This window comes from Poromitra crassiceps, assembly GCF_964638095.1.
Source record: "Poromitra crassiceps genome assembly, chromosome: 7".
Classification (NCBI taxonomy): domain Eukaryota; kingdom Metazoa; phylum Chordata; class Actinopteri; order Beryciformes; family Melamphaidae; genus Poromitra; species Poromitra crassiceps.
Window position 1 is genome coordinate 43,335,920 of NC_139628.1, and position 18,634 is coordinate 43,354,553.

Here is an 18,634-nt window from a genome sequence, read left to right on the forward strand (position 1 = left end):
CAAGTATGTTTAGAAACAGAATCAGCTTTTCACAACCACTGTTGCCCACGCTGAGGATGTCCAACATGGGTTGCCAGAAGGTAGGCTACGTTCAAAGCCCTTATAGAGTACCACAGGGATGAGTCCGAAAGACCTGTTAGCATTTCCGGTTCCTACGTGTAAAAAACACACGCACTTTTACTCTTCGAAAATCCTAAAAGTGGTCCACATTTGTGAGGAGTATCTTGCTGAACACAAAGTTCGCAGTTTCATAAACTTTTGTTAACCACGGACCTTATTTCATGCATTTAACCGAAATTCCCATACAAAAATCCCATTGACTTTTACACATATAGGAACCAGGAAGTGCAGGGACTTCCTGCAGTACTAGAGGCGGGAGTAACACGTTTTCACTAAAGTTTGACACTCACATGAGCTGAATAGATTGCATAGTAACACATGACATGCAGAGGCTTAGACAATAAACTGGTGAGATTTGGGGAGTGTGAGAGGTCACATGATCCTGGAGGTCAGGACACCCTGAGTGACAGCTGAGGACAGCATGGCCTGGGAGGTGATGACCCCTGGCTGGGCGGTCACTATGATGGGTTGGGCAGCCATCATAGTGGGCTGTGCGTTGATGACAGTGAGGGTCTGGCTCCGTCTCTTGATCTCCCTGGCCATCTGGCACCAGGAGCACATGTTGCAGAAGGTGGCGTATACACAGTCACCTGCCATGTCCCCCTGAGAAAAGAGTCATCGAGAAATAGCATAACAGCATTGTAAGAGAGAGAAAAAGAGTAGGATAATATGAGCCTATGTTGCTAATTCCTAGGAACCGTAAGATTTTGATAAATAGGTCTAATAGAAAATGAAAGAATGCAAGTGGCTGTAAATTCATCTGGATTCTGCAAAGCTTTAGTTTATTTATTTTCAGTTTTGGTCCAAGTGAAATGGTTTATGGTCTCACCTGATTCTATAGCTGAATTGGTTTGACCAAGTAAAACAATTTTTATAAACATTTTACAAAATGTCCATGGAAAAAAATAATCTTGGATGAAATCCCTTGATTCGTATGCCTAAACCGGGAGAGGGTGTGGCTTTGGCTCCCTATGTGGTATAGTTTTTTTTAATTGGACAAACTATAAATGAATGCCACTACATCATTGCTTTACAGGTCAAAAAGACTTCCAAAATTCTTCCTTTCTCTAAACGCACCTGGATGCCATAGCGGGTACGCACAGCAACCCTCATGGCCATGGACACAGCCGGCGTTCCCAATGGGGTTAGGGTGGTCATCTGGACAATGGCACACGGCACGTCCAGCAGGGGGAGACAGAAGCACTCTCCAAACTCTGAGGTGGTGCTGCAGGCGAAGCAAGGGAAGCACCAGTAGGCAAAGCAGCCTGATGAGGCGGAAAGTGGAACAGAGATAGAGATGAGTTAGCACTGATAAAGGGCTTGATCTCACGATACAGTAAGAAGGATTCTTTTGTTTTCACCAACACATATTATAGGCTATGTGGTATACTGTAGGTAGGCTACTACAATATGGCAAATTGATAGTAGTCAGTCAGTAGTATATCAGAAAACTGTAAACAGCTTTGCAGGCCTTCATCTAGTTTGACAGTTATTGAGAGGTGATTTGAGTTAAGTTGTGGAGCAGTTATGTCATTTGTGCATGAATGACATCACTGGTTCACAGCTTAACTCAACTTAACTGTCAATAACTGTCAAACTAAATGCAGGTCTGCAAAACTGTTTTCGGATATACTACTGATTTTGTAATGATACAAAGCTGGTTGAAAATCGGCAAAGTCGCCCTTTAACAATTCCTCAATTTGCTGCGGACTCCTTGGAACTCTCTCAAGGACCCCTGGTGGTCCCCCGGACCCCATATTGAGAACCACTGTCTTAGAAAATCCATTGTCCCTTTCCTAGTGTAGAATCAATCAACAGCTGATACAAAAGCTTGACATGGGTAAAAAATAAAGTCATAGCCCAATGAGTTTTAAAAACCAGTCCGCACAGAGATCTCACTTTGAGAGAATTTGCATGTGCCAGTGCAAGGCAAACAGATAGCGTGTGCCAGCTACAAGGCAAACTGATACCGAGGTGCAGTGACAACAAATGAGGATCCGCAGAGAAGGACACTTACAGACTTGTAAGTCGTCAAAGCAGCCACAGATGCTGGTGCTCCACTGGTTAGAATGGATTGCAATCAGAGCTGGAACCTGAGGAGTCTGCTGGCTGTTGATGATAATGTTTGTTGCCATGGTGATCTCTCAAATAAGGAAGGCCTGAAATGTGTGTGTGTGTGTGGGGGGGGGGGGGGGGGGGTTTGGGGGGGAGAACAATGATTTAATTATTTATTTTTCTCATGGGATTCTTCATACTTTCGCTGCACTTCTCAAAGTTGACCTCAAGCCCAAATAACTGAACAAAGCTGCCGGCACGCTCGCTCGTACAATGCTTTTTCCTTCCGTCAATTGTGCTGTAACATGATATGGCTCATTTTAATCTCCATTACACTGTTCACACCATTCACTCACACGGCTACCGTGTATTATCACTGGATGACAGCTGTTTACTCTTAATCAAAATACTTTTTTTCCAGGAATTTCACCACGTGAACCTGAAATTAGGGTTAATGTAAATCTTCTTAACCCTTATAATTTCAGGGACAACTGTTGAAACAATCTTTTACCTTCCTCCACTGACCAGCTATTTCTTTTTCTAAATAATTTCATTTGCTATTTTGATTTTAATGATCATTTTGAGAAACACTCACCTGGTGCTGAGAACTCAGTGGACAGGCTTGGTCGGCTGCAGGATGAAGCAAAGTTTGCATTTAGCACTTCAAGGAAGAACTTAAGCTTTGGCACAGTGATCATTTGCATGTGCGTGGTTTGCATGTGATTGAGGACGCACAGGTTCACTGCAATGCATTTCACAGTGAAAGGTTACTAAACATGCTATCAATATGTCCGTCTGTCTGTCCCCCCGAAAGAAAGAAAGAAAGAAAGAAAGAAAGAAAGAAACACAAACAGACAGAAAGAAAGAAAGAAAGAAAGAAAGAAAGAAAGAAAGAAAGAAAGAAAGAAAGAAAAAAGAAAGAAATAATCACTATGAACACAGAAGTCCCTTACAGAAAACACACATGAGTTTCACATGTGTCCACATGAGTTTCACATGTGAAATGTCACATGTGATCACGTTTGCACATGTGAAAATGCACATGTGAAATTTCATGTGAAAAAATTGCCTGTGCAAAATCACATGTGAAGTTCATGTGGTTTTTCTGTAAGGGGTCACACATGAACACATTGAGATCACAAATGTCCTGTGTGAATGCCAATGTCCAGTGAACTGATAATACCACTTGTGCATTGTAGACATTGTGACATCTTCAGTGATATCATTAGTGATGTCATAAATCCTTCCCTGCTGCTGAGGATATAAATTGGACGACTTGCTTGAAGCCTGAACCTGTGGCATCAAGAGGATCGATCAAGCCCAAGCCACTGAGTCCCTGCACTGAACCCCTGCAGTGTTGTGCAAGTTCACACTTCACAAGAGCTAGCTCAAAGTTCAGCTCACACATTCAAATTAACTACATGTTCATAGTTCACAATTTAGAATTTTGAACTAAGTTCAGTCCCCAAAAATGAGCAGTTCACGTTAATTTGTTATTTTTTTTCTTTTGAGCGTCAAGTCAGCCAGAATGCAAAAGGTCTTAGCGCTTTAGGGCTTTCAAAATTAATAGTAATTTTGAGTAATGCTTTACAGCCAGTTTCACTTTGTAACATCACAAGTATTTTCATACAAGGTTTGCCGTTTCGATTGCTGAAATACCTTTTTTCCTCCAAAGGCGAGAATTTGAATGGCTTTAAGTTTATTCTGAAAGTAAATTGCATTATTTCCGTTGCTAGTTTATTTGTTTATTTATTTAAAAGGATCCCCATTAGCTGACGCCTAGACGACCGCTAGTCTTCCTGGGGTCCCAGGCAACAATACACATTACATTACAGACAAAGAATACAAATGCTAAGTCTGGGTAACTGTTGCTCACTATACGTTCATTAGGTGCAAACAGCTGCGCCCAGTTCACATTAACCAAAACATGAGCTTGTTCAAAGAGCTCTTTTAGCGCGTTCATGCACAACACAACACTGCACCCCTGATGAGGTCTGACATGCACCACGAACAATTCAAATTCGAAAAAGCACAGCCGCGCTGCCAAAATGAGTTCCATCCTGACTGCAGCGCTAGTAGATCGCTGATATCTCTATGACGTCCTCCTCGATGATCTCGCCGTGCGGGAACATGGCGCGGTCTGAGGGTCTCCTCCTGCAGCTGAGCCCGGTGAAGGGGCTGCACCAGGACATGGAGAACGGGCCGCCGAACGCCGTCTCCATGGCCTCCCAACGTCGCACCTTGGCCCACTTCCTCGTCTCGTCCTTTGCACGCTCGATGAGCGTCTTATCGGTGCAGATGGAGTGGACCTGGCTGCCGAACATCCCCGAGGTGAAGACGCAGAAGACGAGACTCTCAAAGAACAGCAGGATGAGGAGGATGACTGTTTCTGGAGGAGAGTAGGAACTGCACTTTGTCCAATCATCTGAAAAGCAGTAGAGGAAGTGGAACACCACCATGACCTGAGAGTGGAGAGAGATGAGAGCAATGTACATTGTGAATAGCACAAAGTACTTTTGGTTGTTCTCCCCCACACAGTTGTTGACCCAGGGGCAGTGGTGGTCCATCTTCCGTATGCAGCGTTTGCAAACCCTGCAGTGGTGTGCTCGGTCAGGCTTGATGCTGCGACACGTGGGGCATTTGTAGACCAGCTGCCCTGGTTTCAGCTGAAGGCTCTCTATGTACGCCATGGTGGCGTTCCCTTTTGGCACGGCCCCCGGGTCGGTGCACATGGCCCTGAAGTAGGAGGCGAGGGCGAGGAAGGCCAGGCCGTTGAACAGTGTGCCGTTCACGACGCTGTACGTCAGGTTCTTGGAGGGCAGCAGCATCACAAACAGCACCACACACTCGGCGTAAAGCATCAGCAGCCATGTGACGACGCCACACGCCATGCCGCACGGGTCCCGGATCAACCACATGGCGTGCGTTGGCCGAGGAGGAGGCGATGAGGTCTTTGGAGATAGGAGTTGCACCGGTCCTACTTATAGGCTGTAAGTAGGACCGGTGCAACTCGGGATCTCGACATCACCGATGCCATGCATAAGTGATATCATCAGTGGTCTCATCAGTAAGTGATGTCATGTCATGTCAATAATGGCATCATCAGTAATGTCCTAATTCACTGATGATGTCACAATGTCAAAAGTGACATCATCACTGCACAATGTCGAGTTCTGTCAACTGATTGTCACTTATGCTTAGATATTGTGACGTCAACAATGATGTCATAAATCACTGATGATGTCACAATGACAATGTCCAGTGAACTGATGTCAACTGATGATGTCACTTATGCATAGACATTGTGACATCATCAGTGACATCATCTGTGATATATGACACCACATAGTGGTCAATCAATCAATCAATCAATCAATCACTCAATTTATATCAGTGGTTCTCAAACTTTTTCACGTCAAGGACCTCTAAACTGACACATCACATCAAACATTTTGTCCCAGGGACCCCACCCCGTATCTATTAAATCCATTTCTGAGGTACATGTGGTGAAGGGCAGAAATAGGTTTCCAAGCCATGAGACAATTTAGGCATGGATACGCCACATACGTTCACACAGCAAACCTTAGTGCTCGAATCAGATTTTTTTGATCAGGTCAGATTTTGTGTGTGGCTGTTCACACAGACTTTTTAAAAGTGGCCCATATCAGAATCCAGTCACACAGTCATGAAAAAGACTGACCTGAGTCACTTAGGGGGGAAAAGATCAGATTCGAGCACTAAGGTGTGCTGTGTGAACGTAGCCTTAGGGGGGGGGGGATCAGATTCGAGCACTAAGGTTTGCTGTGTGAACGTTGCCATAGACCTTAGTATGAGCTAGCCATAATCCTCAAAGTGGACTTTGGCCGAGTAGAGCATGGTCTACATGTGTGTAAACGCAAGCTATCTAACATGAATGAACATAGTGTTGTGGTCTATATGTAACCCAATAGCACGCGGAATTCAAGACCAACCTTGGGATTTTGACCCAGATGACACAGAACGAACCAGGTGAGACCGCGATTCACTCAATGTATCTTTTCCTCCTAATATTACTCTTACCACTTATCTTGCTAACACGTTATAATAAGTTGTAAGTCATTCAAAGTTTTTATATTGCAACCTGTCTCTACACATTTGTTTATCATGAACAAATGATGAGCAAATCATTAAATGAAAAAACAATTAATTAATAGCTTATAAATGACTTACTACTGAACGTTATTATAAAGTGTTACCGTTCTCTTTTATTCCTCTCTCTGTGTGTTTGTTTGCATGCACATGTGTGTGTGTGTGTGTGTCTGTGTGTGTGTGTGTGTGTGTGTGTGTGTGTGTGTGTGTGTGTGTGTGTGTGTGCGTGCGTGCGCGCGTGTGTGTGTCTGTATCTGTCATATCCTCTCATAACCATAATGCAGCTTAGACTATATTGACTTTTATATTGAATTTCGCATTGTTACAGCAATGATAAGAACTTTTCTCTTGCACATTATGCTACAAAATATAATCATACCACTATTGTGAGATAAGTTAACCTTGTCTGCAGTAGAGCTCAACAGTCACGTGACACTTGTGATGTTGAGACTCGGTTCGGGAAGAGAAATCCCCATTCATTTTCTCCATAGACGTTTTGAAAAATCCTTGTAGTTTTATGCTGGGAACCAAGCCAACAAACTACCAAAAGAATCGTGACCATAGATTTGATTGAGAGCAACAAAAAAACAAACATTGAAAATTAGAAAAAAGGCAAAGGTACAAGAATGTAGCCTACTATATTATTTAAAGTGAGAAGGAAACACATCCCATAATCCATTGCGGCCAATCAGATTCAGCCAAGAGCAGCAATGGGCGGGACCAGGGGTGCCAAATTAGTCCCGCACACTGTCCAAACTGCAATAAAAGTTTATTTTGTGACGTTTCTGTCTCTGACCTTTTTCAAACAAACAACACTACAACGCTTTGTCCTTGTCCCACACACCTGTCCCGGAAAAGAGATGTGCGGAGTTCTCCTTCTCTTGCTAAGATCTTCACAACCGGGCAATGGATTTCAAAACACGTGGCATATACCATCGTTTCACAACTACAGTAGCTAGCTCGTGGTCAGAGGGTACTAGATTATGCCTAATAATAAAAAAAATCTCAAGGCAGAATATGAATGGGATTTTTACTTCCAGAATATGTTCCACTGTGTGTTATGTAGCAACACATCTGGTAGGCTATCATTCAACAAACAGTAGCTAATAAGGCAGCTAATAATAAACTAGCTAGCTGGCTGAATTTAGACTGTTAGCACAAAATAATAGGAGGCACAGGATGAGAAGAGAACTCAATTGAAAAGGTGACAAAACAAAGGGGTGGTGCGTTCAACAAACAGCCATAATCTCTGAAATCAGCTTCATAACATATTTTCATGGTTTATGAAAGCCCAACAGGATTAGAGGACCCCCCCTCCGTTGGGTGAGGGGTCAGACACGGGAAAAACTACAAAACCAACATGGCAGCTCCTTGCTGAAGAAAACTCTGTGACAGAACATGTAAGCAAATTGCAATGATTTAAATTGCAAATCAAAATGTCTTGTAGATCGAAGCACATGTTCCCAGGAAGGAGGCTAGGGCAACAGAGGTTGTGTTTGAAGCTTGACTTTAGTATGGGCAAGGAAAAACGTGTAAATAGCGTTGATGTGTATTTACCAAAGTTTACAAATCAAATTAAATCCACCCCCATTCTGTTGTATTATTCTCTCCCAGGAAATGTCACGCGTGATCCCTCTCTTCCTGTTTGCACTCTGCTTCCTGTCGCCCACGTTATGCGACGGCAGCAGGATTGTGGTAGTGCCCGTCGATGGCAGCCACTGGATTAACATGGAGGTGCTCCTCAGAGAGCTGCACGCCAGAGGCCACAGCATCACTGTGCTACACTCCGCCAAGAGCTGGTACATCCGCAGCAACTCTTCCCTCTACACGTCTGTTCATGTGCGCACGCTGGAGGATGAGACCGATCCTGAGCACTACAATCACGTGCTGCAAAGGGTCATGGACTGCCGCAAGTTGCCAAGTTTCATACGCTCCTTCTGCCAACAGTCTGATTTGACGTCCTTGCTGGACAAGGGCCATGATATCTGCGCCAGAGCCGCTGCCACCATGTTTGATGACCCTGCTTTCATGAAGATGCTGCAAGACGCCAAGTATGACTTGATGTTAACTGATCCTGCTCTGCCTATAGGGGTCCTCCTGGGTAGTTACCTCCAGCTGCCAATGGTCTTCAATGTGCGCTGGATCATGAATGGAGAATGTCATTTCACCATGGCTCCCTCTCCTCCCTCCTACGTTCCTGTGTCAGGTACAGAACTTCCTGATCAGATGGACTTTCTGGACAGGACAAAGAACATGTTGCATTACCTTTATAGTGTTTATGAACGGCACGTTTACATCAACGCTGACTACTCCGATCTGCTGCAGCGCCATTTCCCCCCCGGAACGGACTTCCTCTCTTTGCAACGCTCAGCTGATATCTGGCTGGTGAGGGTGGACTTTGTCTTTGAGTTCCCGCGGCCCACCATGCCCAATGTGGTCTACATAGCCGGTTTCCAGTGCAGCAAGGCCCAGCCCCTCCCTGCTGAGCTGGAGGCCTTCATGCAGAGCTCCGGGGAGCACGGGGTGGTGGTGATGTCTCTGGGGACGTTCGTGTCGGCCATGCCCATGGAGGTCACAGAGGCCATCGCCGCAGCTTTTGCTCAGCTCCCTCAGAAGGTGGTGTGGAGGTACCCGGGTCAGAAGCCTTCGTCCCTGGGGAACAACACCCTTCTGATGAAATGGCTGCCTCAGAACGACCTCCTGGGTCACCCCAAGACTCGTGCCTTTGTGGCCCACGGAGGCACCAATGGCCTATATGAGGCCATCTACCATGGTGTTCCTGTTTTGGGCCTACCACTCCTCTTTGACCAGTTTGACAACCTAATCCGGCTGAAGGTGCGTGGAGCGGCACGGGTGGTGGAGGCCAGCTCGCTCACCAGAGACAACTTCCTGGAGGCCCTAAGGGACATCCTGGGGAATCCTTCCTATCACCACAACATGCAGCGACTGTCCCGGCTGCATCACGACCGACCATTGTCCCCTATGGACACCGCCATCTTTTGGATTGAGTATGTTATCAGGAACAAAGGAGCAGCCCACCTGCGCTCTGTAGCTTTTAGCCTGCCCTGGTACTCCTACCACAGCCTGGATGTGGCAGTGCTGCTCGTGGCCCTCAGCGGGGCTTTTCTCTGGGCTTCAGTCTCGGTCTGTCGCCTGCTCTGCTGCCGGAGATGCAGGAGGAAGACGAAAGTTGAGTAAAAACTCTGAATGTTGCTTATGCATGTGTTACAATTAAAACTCGAACATGAATATGACTGTTAATTTTGTATTAAGACATCGCAAAAAATTACTTGTGAAAATAAATCAGAGACTCATCACATGTGGTGGTGATCCATTAGAAATCCATTAGAAAAGTAGCACGTCTATAGAAACAATGTAATCTCCATGAAATTCAATAAAACTAGTCGAGAATTCTGTTCAGTTGATTTGCCCACAGGGTAAACTTCACCTTGGATGATTCATCGAGCCTCAGTTTGGATATATTTTTAAGGAAGCATACAGCACAATGAGTGATTAGACCTCCTCCCTTTGAAACCATGTTGTAAAAATACTGCCTAACACCCATTGTCTCAATACAGCCATTCTTCCCCCAAACAATCTCAATTGTGCAAGACTTTTTTCCTCCCGTGCCTGTGCAAGGTTTACACCGGGTAAACTGCCCACACGCAAGGAACAGTTCACTCAAAAATGTACATTTGATTCATCCTGCCAGTTGAAACACTGGATGAAGTTTGTTAGTCCGTCCATTAAAGTCTATCAAAGTCTTCGGGGGTCAATCTTTAGGGTTCTGAAAAGAGAGGAAGAACAGAAAATATCCATAAAATTACTCCATCTCTTGAATTATTATTATTATTATTATTATTATTATTATTATTATTATTATTATTATTATTATTATTATTATTTATTTATTTTTCAATCTTTTTTGGGGGGAACCTTGTGTGTTAGAGAGTTTAATCAGTATCCTTGTACTAGCGGAGTGGATGCTGTTGGGTGGCCTCTATATCCTTGATTAGACATAATTACACCACAATTACACCTGGTCTTTCCTTATCCAGATCATTTATCTGGATACAGGTTGCATTTTAATGCCAGGTGTAAATGGATTCTCAGTTGGGGGTGGAGGGGGGGGGGGGGGCAGAATCGAAGGCGCTAAGTCAGGTGACTGTTGTTGGAAGCCAGATTGTCTTGGTTGGTAGCCATATAACCATCTGCGATGGTTTGTTACACAGAACCGTCTGGGAACTCGTCCTTGGAAACTGTTTGGAAAAGGGCAGTCACTGAAAAAAAGAAAAGGGCATTGGATGATCAAGTAGGACCGCCTCCTCTTTCCTCGGATGCTGATTAAAATGCATTTCCCTGTTTTCCTGTTAGCAAGATGAGCAGAAGTTAGGAATGGATTTGCATGAAACTTTAGGGAAGGTTTGTGTTTGGTCATGGTGCACGGAAGTACTGATCAACTCTCTCTCTCTCCCCCCATGTGGCAAAAGGGTGTGGCAGTGGGCATGGTTTTTCATTTTAAAAAAATACCCTGTATAACTTCTGACTGACACCTGTGTGTCTCTCTCAACAGAAGAAGAGACAAAGCCTCCATTATTGGCCCAATCAAACAACATGGGGACACTGAGCTCAGTGCCAGTTTAGACATAATAACTGTCCTGACAACTTGATCCCCAAACTTGGTACAGTTACAGTGGAAGGGAGATAAGGGAATAGATATATTGGCCGAATGGTGTTGTGATAATTGGCTAAAATGCTTATTAAAAGTGACTAGAATTTGAACAGGCATATCTCATGTCCCATTTCAGGTCTAGTCATGAAAATGTGAAACAAGTTGGTAACGTGGCATGGAAGAAATTATGGTAACACTTTCTATGAAGACCACACTATAACACGTCGCATTATGAGGGCATTCATAGTGACTATACACTCATAAACATACATCATGCTTTCTGGTGCACTATATCAACAACAGTCATAAAACATCATAGATGTGAATAATGAATTATAGGTTATTATTATGTCACCGCCAGCAACAGCTGATGGGCCAACTGGCCTGACATGAGAGGTGGCAGTTCCATTTGGCCAGCTGCTTTGCAAAAAGTGAGTCAAGATGCAGCTATTTGTGTGTGTTTACCCCATTGCGATATACCCCTCCCACATATTAATACAATGTGGTTTCCAACCTGTATCATGCTCTTTAAAAGATGGTTTAGTAGAGACTTTAATGCGTTAAATGGCACGAGGCCAGAATGATCTGTAGGCCATTAGTGGTCACTCTCCATCATGCAGCTCCCTTCACAATCCTGTCCTGTACTAGAGAGAGAGAGAGAGAGAGAGAGAGAGAGGGGAGAGAGAGAGAGAGAGAGAGAGAGGGAGAGAGAGAGAGAGAGAGAGAGAGAGAGAGAGAGAGAGGAGAGAGAGAGAGAGAGAGAGAGAGAGGAGGGGGGGGGGGAGAGAGGTGTTTTTGTTCTGGGGGCAGAAAGGCGTTCTCCTGCCGCAGGATGTTGCCTTTAAAAGTGAAGAAGTGGGTTTCCTGTGGAGGAAACGATCACAGAATAGACAAGGCCCGGTTAAGTCGCCGTGTTCCCAACGTGACAACACTTCTCAGGCACAGGTCCACAGCTGCAGAGCAGGGAGCGCACTTCAATTCACTGCTAATTCAGAGCCGTGAGTGAGGTGAGTGAACAGACGTGGAGATAGTTTGCTTGACTCTGGTTTAATTTCTCATGCACCTGCTGATATGCCACCTGACCTGTGATACTCACAACTGAAGATCTTCTTTATGCTATCAGCTTTCCAGGTGTTTGACTTCTCTGATGGATCCTGGCTCACTGGAGGACCCGTTGACTGACAGCACAAAAGCTGATCCATACCTTTCCCACAGCAGCCAGCCTTTATGAATATTATTACAGTATGGATAAATTACACCTATTGGCTTATTTTCTTCTCCTTGTGTGACTGAATGGGCATTCCCGCACACCATCTGTGAGTGTCGTCTGCTCTTGTCAATTTTGGATTCCCATGTAAGGTGTTATGACCAGCAGCAACATGTCCAATGACAGCTGCAACCTCCCCTTGGACACCGATACAGTTGGCCTGACCTACATCTACGGCCTGATCTTTTCATTGGGTCTCCCGAGCAACCTGTTGTCTCTCTGGGGATTGTACCAACTGGGACGCTCGGGCGGGGGTGGATGCCAGCTGGTCTACATCCTCAACCTGCTGCTGTCTGACCTCCTGCAGCTGCTCACCCTGCCGCTGTGGATCCTCTACCTCCAGGTAGGGATGCAGCGATTAACCCATTACACTATTAACCCATTTCACTATTGACCCATTTCACTATTAACCGCTGTTTAAAACGTCACATAACCGTAAAGGCTGTTTCTGTTCTCACTCTCAAAAAAGGGACATTATGGTCCTGTGGAAGTTAAAGGGACATTATGGTACTACTGTGGAAGTTAAAGGGACATTATGGTACTGTGAAAGTTAAAGGGACATTATGGTACTGTGAAAGTTAAAGGGACATTATGGTACTGTTAAAGGTAAAGGGACATTATGGTACTGTGGAAGTTAAAGGGACATTATGGTACTGTGAAAGTTAAAGGGACATTATGGTACTGTTAAAGGTAAAGGGACATTATGGTACTGTGAAAGTTAAAGGGACATTATGGTACTGTGGAAGTTAAAGGGACATTATGGTACTGTTAAAGGTAAAGGGACATTATGGTACTAACTGTGGAAGTTAAAGGGACATTATGGTACTGTGGAAGCTAAATGGACATTATGGTACTGTGGGAGTTAAAGGGACATCATGGTACTGTGGAAGCTAAATGGACATTATGGTCCTATGGAAGTTAAAGGGACATTATGGTACTGTGGAAGTTAAAGAGACATTATGGTACTGTGGAAGTTAAAGGGACATTATGGTACTGTGAAAGTTAAAGGGACATTATGGTACTAACTGTGGAAGTTAAAGGGACATTATGGTACTGTGGAAGTTAAAGGGACATTATGGTCCTGTGGAAGTTAAAGGGACATCATGGTACTGTGAAAGTTAAAGGGACATTATGGTCCTGTGGAAGTTAAAGGGACATTATGGTCCTGTGGAAGTTAAAGGGACATTATGGTGCTGTGAAAGTTAAAGGGACATTATGGTCCTGTGGAATTTAAAGGGACATTATGGTACTGTGAAAGTTAAAGGGACATTATGGTACTGTGAAAGTTAAAGGGACATTATGCTACTGTGGAAGTTAAAGGGACATTATGGTCCTGTGGAAGTTAACTCATTGAGTGCCAATGACGACTAAAGTCGTCAATTGAAAAAGTAACGTTCAGTGCCAATGACGACTAAAGTCGTCAATTGCGTTTTTTGACGGTGGGATGTGGATCCATCTCCTGTAAAATTTTGGGGCATGTTGAATGTGTATAACTTTACCGACCCATTAGGTGGCGACAGTGCTCTCCAGATTAGAGAAAGGCGAGGAAAAACGAGAGAAGAAGTCATGAGGAAACGGAAATCGCATCGATATGCATGAAGCATAACGTTAGCTGTGCCTGTGAACAGCAGTCAATCTGCTGCCACAATTGAGCCCCTTCGTCTCCGCTGCGATAGCCCCTCCATATGATTTAGTTGCCGACACCAGCGTCTTTCTGAAAAGTTACATTATTCTCAGCTGGGAGCCGGCGACACGATGTGAAAAAGCGGGGGGATGCAGCGCACTTTTCAGTGCAGACAGAGCAAACGCAGAGCAAGCAGCAGAGCCCCAGAGACACTCCCACGGAGGAGGAGGAGGGGGGTGGGGCACGCAGGGCAGTATACAACCATTGACAGTAAACACAGACCCAGTCCCAGACAGCAGCAGGCTCGATAGACAGAGAGACAGGCAGCTGGGAGCCGACGACACGCTGTGAAAAAGCGGGGGGATGCAGCGCACTTTTCAGTGCAGACAGAGCAAACGCACAGCAAACGCAGCAGAGCCCCAGAGACACTCCCACGGAGGAGGAGGAGGAGGGGGGTGGGGCACGCAGGGCAGTATACAACCATTGACAGTAAACACAGACCCACACAGCAGGCTCGATTGACAGAGACAGGCAAACAAGCTATCTGATGCCCACCAGCAGTAAATCAAGACCAGCAAGAAGGTGTAGGGTCTGCGCACGCAGGGGCCAGCGCTGCTGGTTGCAGCTAAAAAATATTATTTTGCCAAACAAAATTCCTTTGTTTTCACTGTTTTATTGAAGGAAATTATTTTTGAGGTGTCACATCAGAAAATATTAGCTTCAGAGTCAGTCATGTGCTTGAAATGCTTCATTTCACAAAAGGCTAATTAACTCAGCTTCTAAATTGAAACGTGTGTTTTTGCTCAAATCCACCTATCTTCTCCGGCTGATAACTAAAGAACGGAAAATGATATCAATAAACTTTTTTTTGCTGATGATAGAAGAGAGTCTCCTCGTTCTTTGTGCATGTTCGGTGTTTACATAGTAATATCACACAATATTCTGTGGGCCTCGAGAAATCACTGAAAACGCTCTGAATCTCTGGCACTGGGAGCGTCCGTTCTCCAAAAGTGGCTGGCACTCAATGAGTTAAAGGGACATTATGGTACTGTGGAAGTTAAAGGGACATTATGGTCCTATGGAAGTTAAAGGGACATTATGGTACTGTGAAAGTTAAAGGGACATTATGGTACTGTGAAAGTTAAAGGGACATTATGGTACTGTGAAAGTTAAAGGGACATTATGGTACTGTGAAAGTTAAAGGGACATTATGGTACTGTGAAAGTTAAAGGGACATTATGGTACTGTGAAAGTTAAAGGGACATTATGCTACTGTGGAGGTTAAAGGGACATTATGGTACTGTGAAAGTTAAAGGGACATTATGCTACTGTGGAGGTTAAAGGGACATTATGGTACTGTGGAAGTTAAAGAGACATTATGCTACTGTGGAAGTTAAAGGGACATTATGGTCCTGTGAAAGTTAAAGGGACATTATGGTACTGTGAAAGTTAAAGGCACATTATGGTACTGTGGAAGTTAAAGGGACATTATGGTACTGTGGAAGTTAAAGGGACATTATGGTACTGTGGAGGTTAAAGGGACATTATGGTACTGTGAAAGTTAAAGGGACATTATGGTACTGTGAAAGTTAAAGGGACATTATGCTACTGTGGAGGTTAAAGGGACATTATGGTACTGTGAAAGTTAAAGGGACATTATGCTACTGTGGAGGTTAAAGGGACATTATGGTACTGTGGAAGTTAAAGAGACATTATGCTACTGTGGAAGTTAAAGGGACATTATGGTCCTGTGAAAGTTAAAGGGACATTATGGTACTGTGAAAGTTAAAGGCACATTATGGTACTGTGGAAGTTAAAGGGACATTATGGTACTGTGGAAGTTAAAGGGACATTATGATACTGTGGAGGTTAAAGGGACATTATGGTACTGTGAAAGTTAAAGGGACATTATGCTACTGTGAAAGTTAAAGGGACATTATGGTCCTGTGAAAGTTAAAGGGACATTATGGTACTGTGGAAGTTAAAGTGACATTATGGTACTGTGGAAGTTAAAGGGACATTATGGTACTGTGGAGGTTAAAGGGACATTATGGTACTGTGAAAGTTAAAGGGACATTATGGTACTGTAGAAGTTAAAGGCACATTATGGTACTGTGAAAGTTAAAGGGACATTATGCTACTGTGGAAGTTAAAGGGACATTATGGTGCTGTAGAAGTTAAAGGGACATTATGATACTGTGGAAGTTAAAGAGACATTATGGTACTGTGGAAGTTAAAGGGACATTATGGTCCTGTGAAAGTTAAAGGGACATTATGGTACTGTGGAAGTTAAAGGGACATTATGGTACTGTGGAAGTTAAAGGGACATTATGGTCCTGTGGAAGTTAAAGGGACATTATGGTCCTGTGAAAGTTAAAGGGACATTATGGTACTGTGAAAGTTAAAGGCACATTATGGTACTGTGAAAGTTAAAGGCACATTATGGTACTGTGGAAGTTAAAGGGACATTATGGTCCTGTGAAAGTTAAAGGGACATTATGGTACTGTGAAAGTTAAAGGCACATTATGGTACTGTGAAAGTTAAAGGGACATTATGCTACTGTGGAAGTTAAAGGGACATTATGGTACTGTGAAAGTTAAAGGCACATTATGGTACTGTGGAAGTTAAAGGGACATTATGCTACTGTGGAAGTTAAAGGGACATTATGGTACTGTGGAAGTTAAAGGGACATTATGGTACTGTGAAAGTTAAAGGCACATTATGGTACTGTGGAAGTTAAAGGGACATTATGCTACTGTGGAAGTTGTGCGCTAGGAAAGTTAAAAGATCACCCTCTGTTTATTTCAACAACACAACTTCACCTCCTAGTTGGCACAATCCACAAAACGTAATGTATGGTAAACACATAAGAACATGGGTGAGATAAATTAACGCCTAATAATCGTGAAACCGTACTTTTTCCTCAGACTATAACGTACCATTAAAATCTAAAATCGTATAATCTATAATCCTACCTCCAGGGCAAGCACCGCTGGCCCTACGGCCAGCCGGCCTGTGAGCTGGTGGGCTACGTGTTTTACGTCAACGTCTACGCCAGCGTCATGTTCCTGTGCCTGATAGCGCTGGACCGCTGCCTGGCCATCGTGTACCCGCTGAGCAGCCGCGGAGTGCGGACCGTGCGCGTGGCGGCACTGTCCGGAGTGGCCGCGTGGAGCTTCACCTTCCTGTTCTGCCTGTGTGGGCTGCTCCCCTCGGTGTTTGACTCGGACAGGCTGCTGTGTCTGGAGCAGTACCCCATCAAGCCCAAATACGCCTACTTCAAGATCGCCACCGTGGTCCTAGGCTTCCTGCTGCCCTGTGCCATACTGGGGTGAGTTCAACATAGTTCCCCAGTTAAGCTATTCTATTCTATTCTATTCTATTCTATTCTATTCTATTCTATTCTATTCTATTCTATTTTGTTTTGTTCTGCTTTATTACATAGAATATTGTGTTGTGTCTCCATGATGGTCCTTCTCCAATACATCACACTTTAGAAGTTCCTATCATGTCTAACTGATGGAAGTGATCCAGTGTTTGTATAACACACCATGTTCTCTTGTTCTGCGTCTCTGCTCCCCCCCCCCCCCCACCCCTCCCCCTCAGCTACACCTCAGCCCACATCGGGGTGACCCTCCAGCGATCGCCCTCCGTCTCCGACCACGAGCGGCACAAAATCGTGAGCATCTTGGTCGTCATCACCTTCAACTTCATCGTGGTCTTCGGACCCTACCACCTGGTGGGGGGTTACAGGTTCGTGTCCTTGCTGCTGACCGATGAGCCGTGTGCGCTGGAGCGTTCCATTTTCCTCACCTACCGACTGTGCTACGGCCTGACCAGCCTCAACACCTTGCTGGACCCGCTCTTCTACATCTTCCTCTGTCCCGACGCCCGGCTGGAGCTGCGGAGGTCCCTGCCCTGCGTGGGCAAGGGGCCCAACACCCGTAAGCCGGTCGCCCTCAACCTCAGAGCTCACAAAGACACCCAGGGCGAGAGTGTGACTGGAAGAGACCTTCAAGGAGTGGCTGGTTGGTTATAACTGAGGGAAAGGCAGTTTTTCCACTCACATCTTTTGAGCTCTTCGCTCACGGAACAGACTCCCCTTGATATTCAACCATAGTGAAAGAGATGCAATTGTGCCACCCAGTGGAAATGTATGTGTATAGCAGAGTTTCCTCAAATGCTGAATAGCATGGGATCCCTCAAAGAGCCGCCATCCCCTAAAATAATTTCAGTAACACTTTAAGGTACACATATTCATTAATTAGATGCTTATTAGGGTGCATATTAGTAGCATATTGGCTGCTTAGGAAAGGAAAGGAAGTTATTGTATATTAATTATGATTATGATGAATTATGATGATGTTTTAGTGGTACTACCACCTTATCAGGCCCATACTGAACCAAGCATATAAAGATGGTAATTAATGTACAACTTACTTACTATCAATAAGAATTAGGAGGTTATTGAGGGGAAAACGGTTTGGTTATTGACCTAGTAGTTGTAGAATATGGTCATGCAGAATAAGACATTAATAAGTGCTTCATAATGACTGATAAACCGCCAATATGCTACTAATATGCATACTAATAATAATGTGTACCTTAATATAAAGTGTTACCCAAATTTCATTAGTGTGGGTTTTCAATGGAGAGTAACTGTCCTTGCTTTTCCACCCTAACAAGAATACAGTTATCAGAGAAACACGTGTGTACAGAACACAATAAAGGGACAGAGACTTGAACTGTTATAATACACTCAAAATA

The 18,634-nt window shown here is 44.4% G+C and overlaps 3 protein-coding genes and 1 pseudogene across 4 annotated transcripts; 2 read left to right on the plus strand and 2 right to left on the minus strand.

The window, feature by feature from the left end:
- Positions 1-492: 492 nt before the first annotated feature.
- LOC310779621 (placenta-specific gene 8 protein-like) lies at positions 493-2,255 on the minus strand (the record flags this gene model as incomplete). The annotated part of the gene is made up of 3 exons (XM_083640132.1): positions 493-723; positions 1,198-1,385; positions 2,138-2,255. 3 exons carry the CDS (start codon positions 2,253-2,255, stop codon positions 493-495), a joined length of 537 nt encoding a protein of 178 aa, XP_083496258.1.
- Positions 2,256-4,247: 1,992 nt separating this feature from the next.
- Positions 4,248-6,051, minus strand: LOC310779622 (palmitoyltransferase ZDHHC3-A pseudogene; annotated as a pseudogene). Its single transcript has 2 exons — positions 6,034-6,051; positions 4,248-5,163 (listed from the first exon to the last, which is right to left on the minus strand). The product of its transcript is annotated as a palmitoyltransferase ZDHHC3-A pseudogene (transcript).
- Positions 6,052-7,920: 1,869 nt separating this feature from the next.
- On the plus strand, positions 7,921-9,501 carry ugt5g1 (UDP glucuronosyltransferase 5 family, polypeptide G1; the record flags this gene model as incomplete). The annotated part of the gene is made up of 1 exon (XM_083639694.1): positions 7,921-9,501. One exon carries the CDS (start codon positions 7,921-7,923, stop codon positions 9,499-9,501), a length of 1,581 nt encoding a protein of 526 aa, XP_083495820.1.
- Positions 9,502-12,354: 2,853 nt separating this feature from the next.
- LOC310779319 (putative G-protein coupled receptor 132) lies at positions 12,355-18,131 on the plus strand (the record flags this gene model as incomplete). The annotated part of the gene is made up of 3 exons (XM_083639855.1): positions 12,355-12,585; positions 16,849-17,198; positions 17,474-18,131. 3 exons carry the CDS (start codon positions 12,355-12,357, stop codon positions 17,904-17,906), a joined length of 1,014 nt encoding a protein of 337 aa, XP_083495981.1. The 3' UTR covers positions 17,907-18,131.
- Positions 18,132-18,634: the final 503 nt, after the last annotated feature.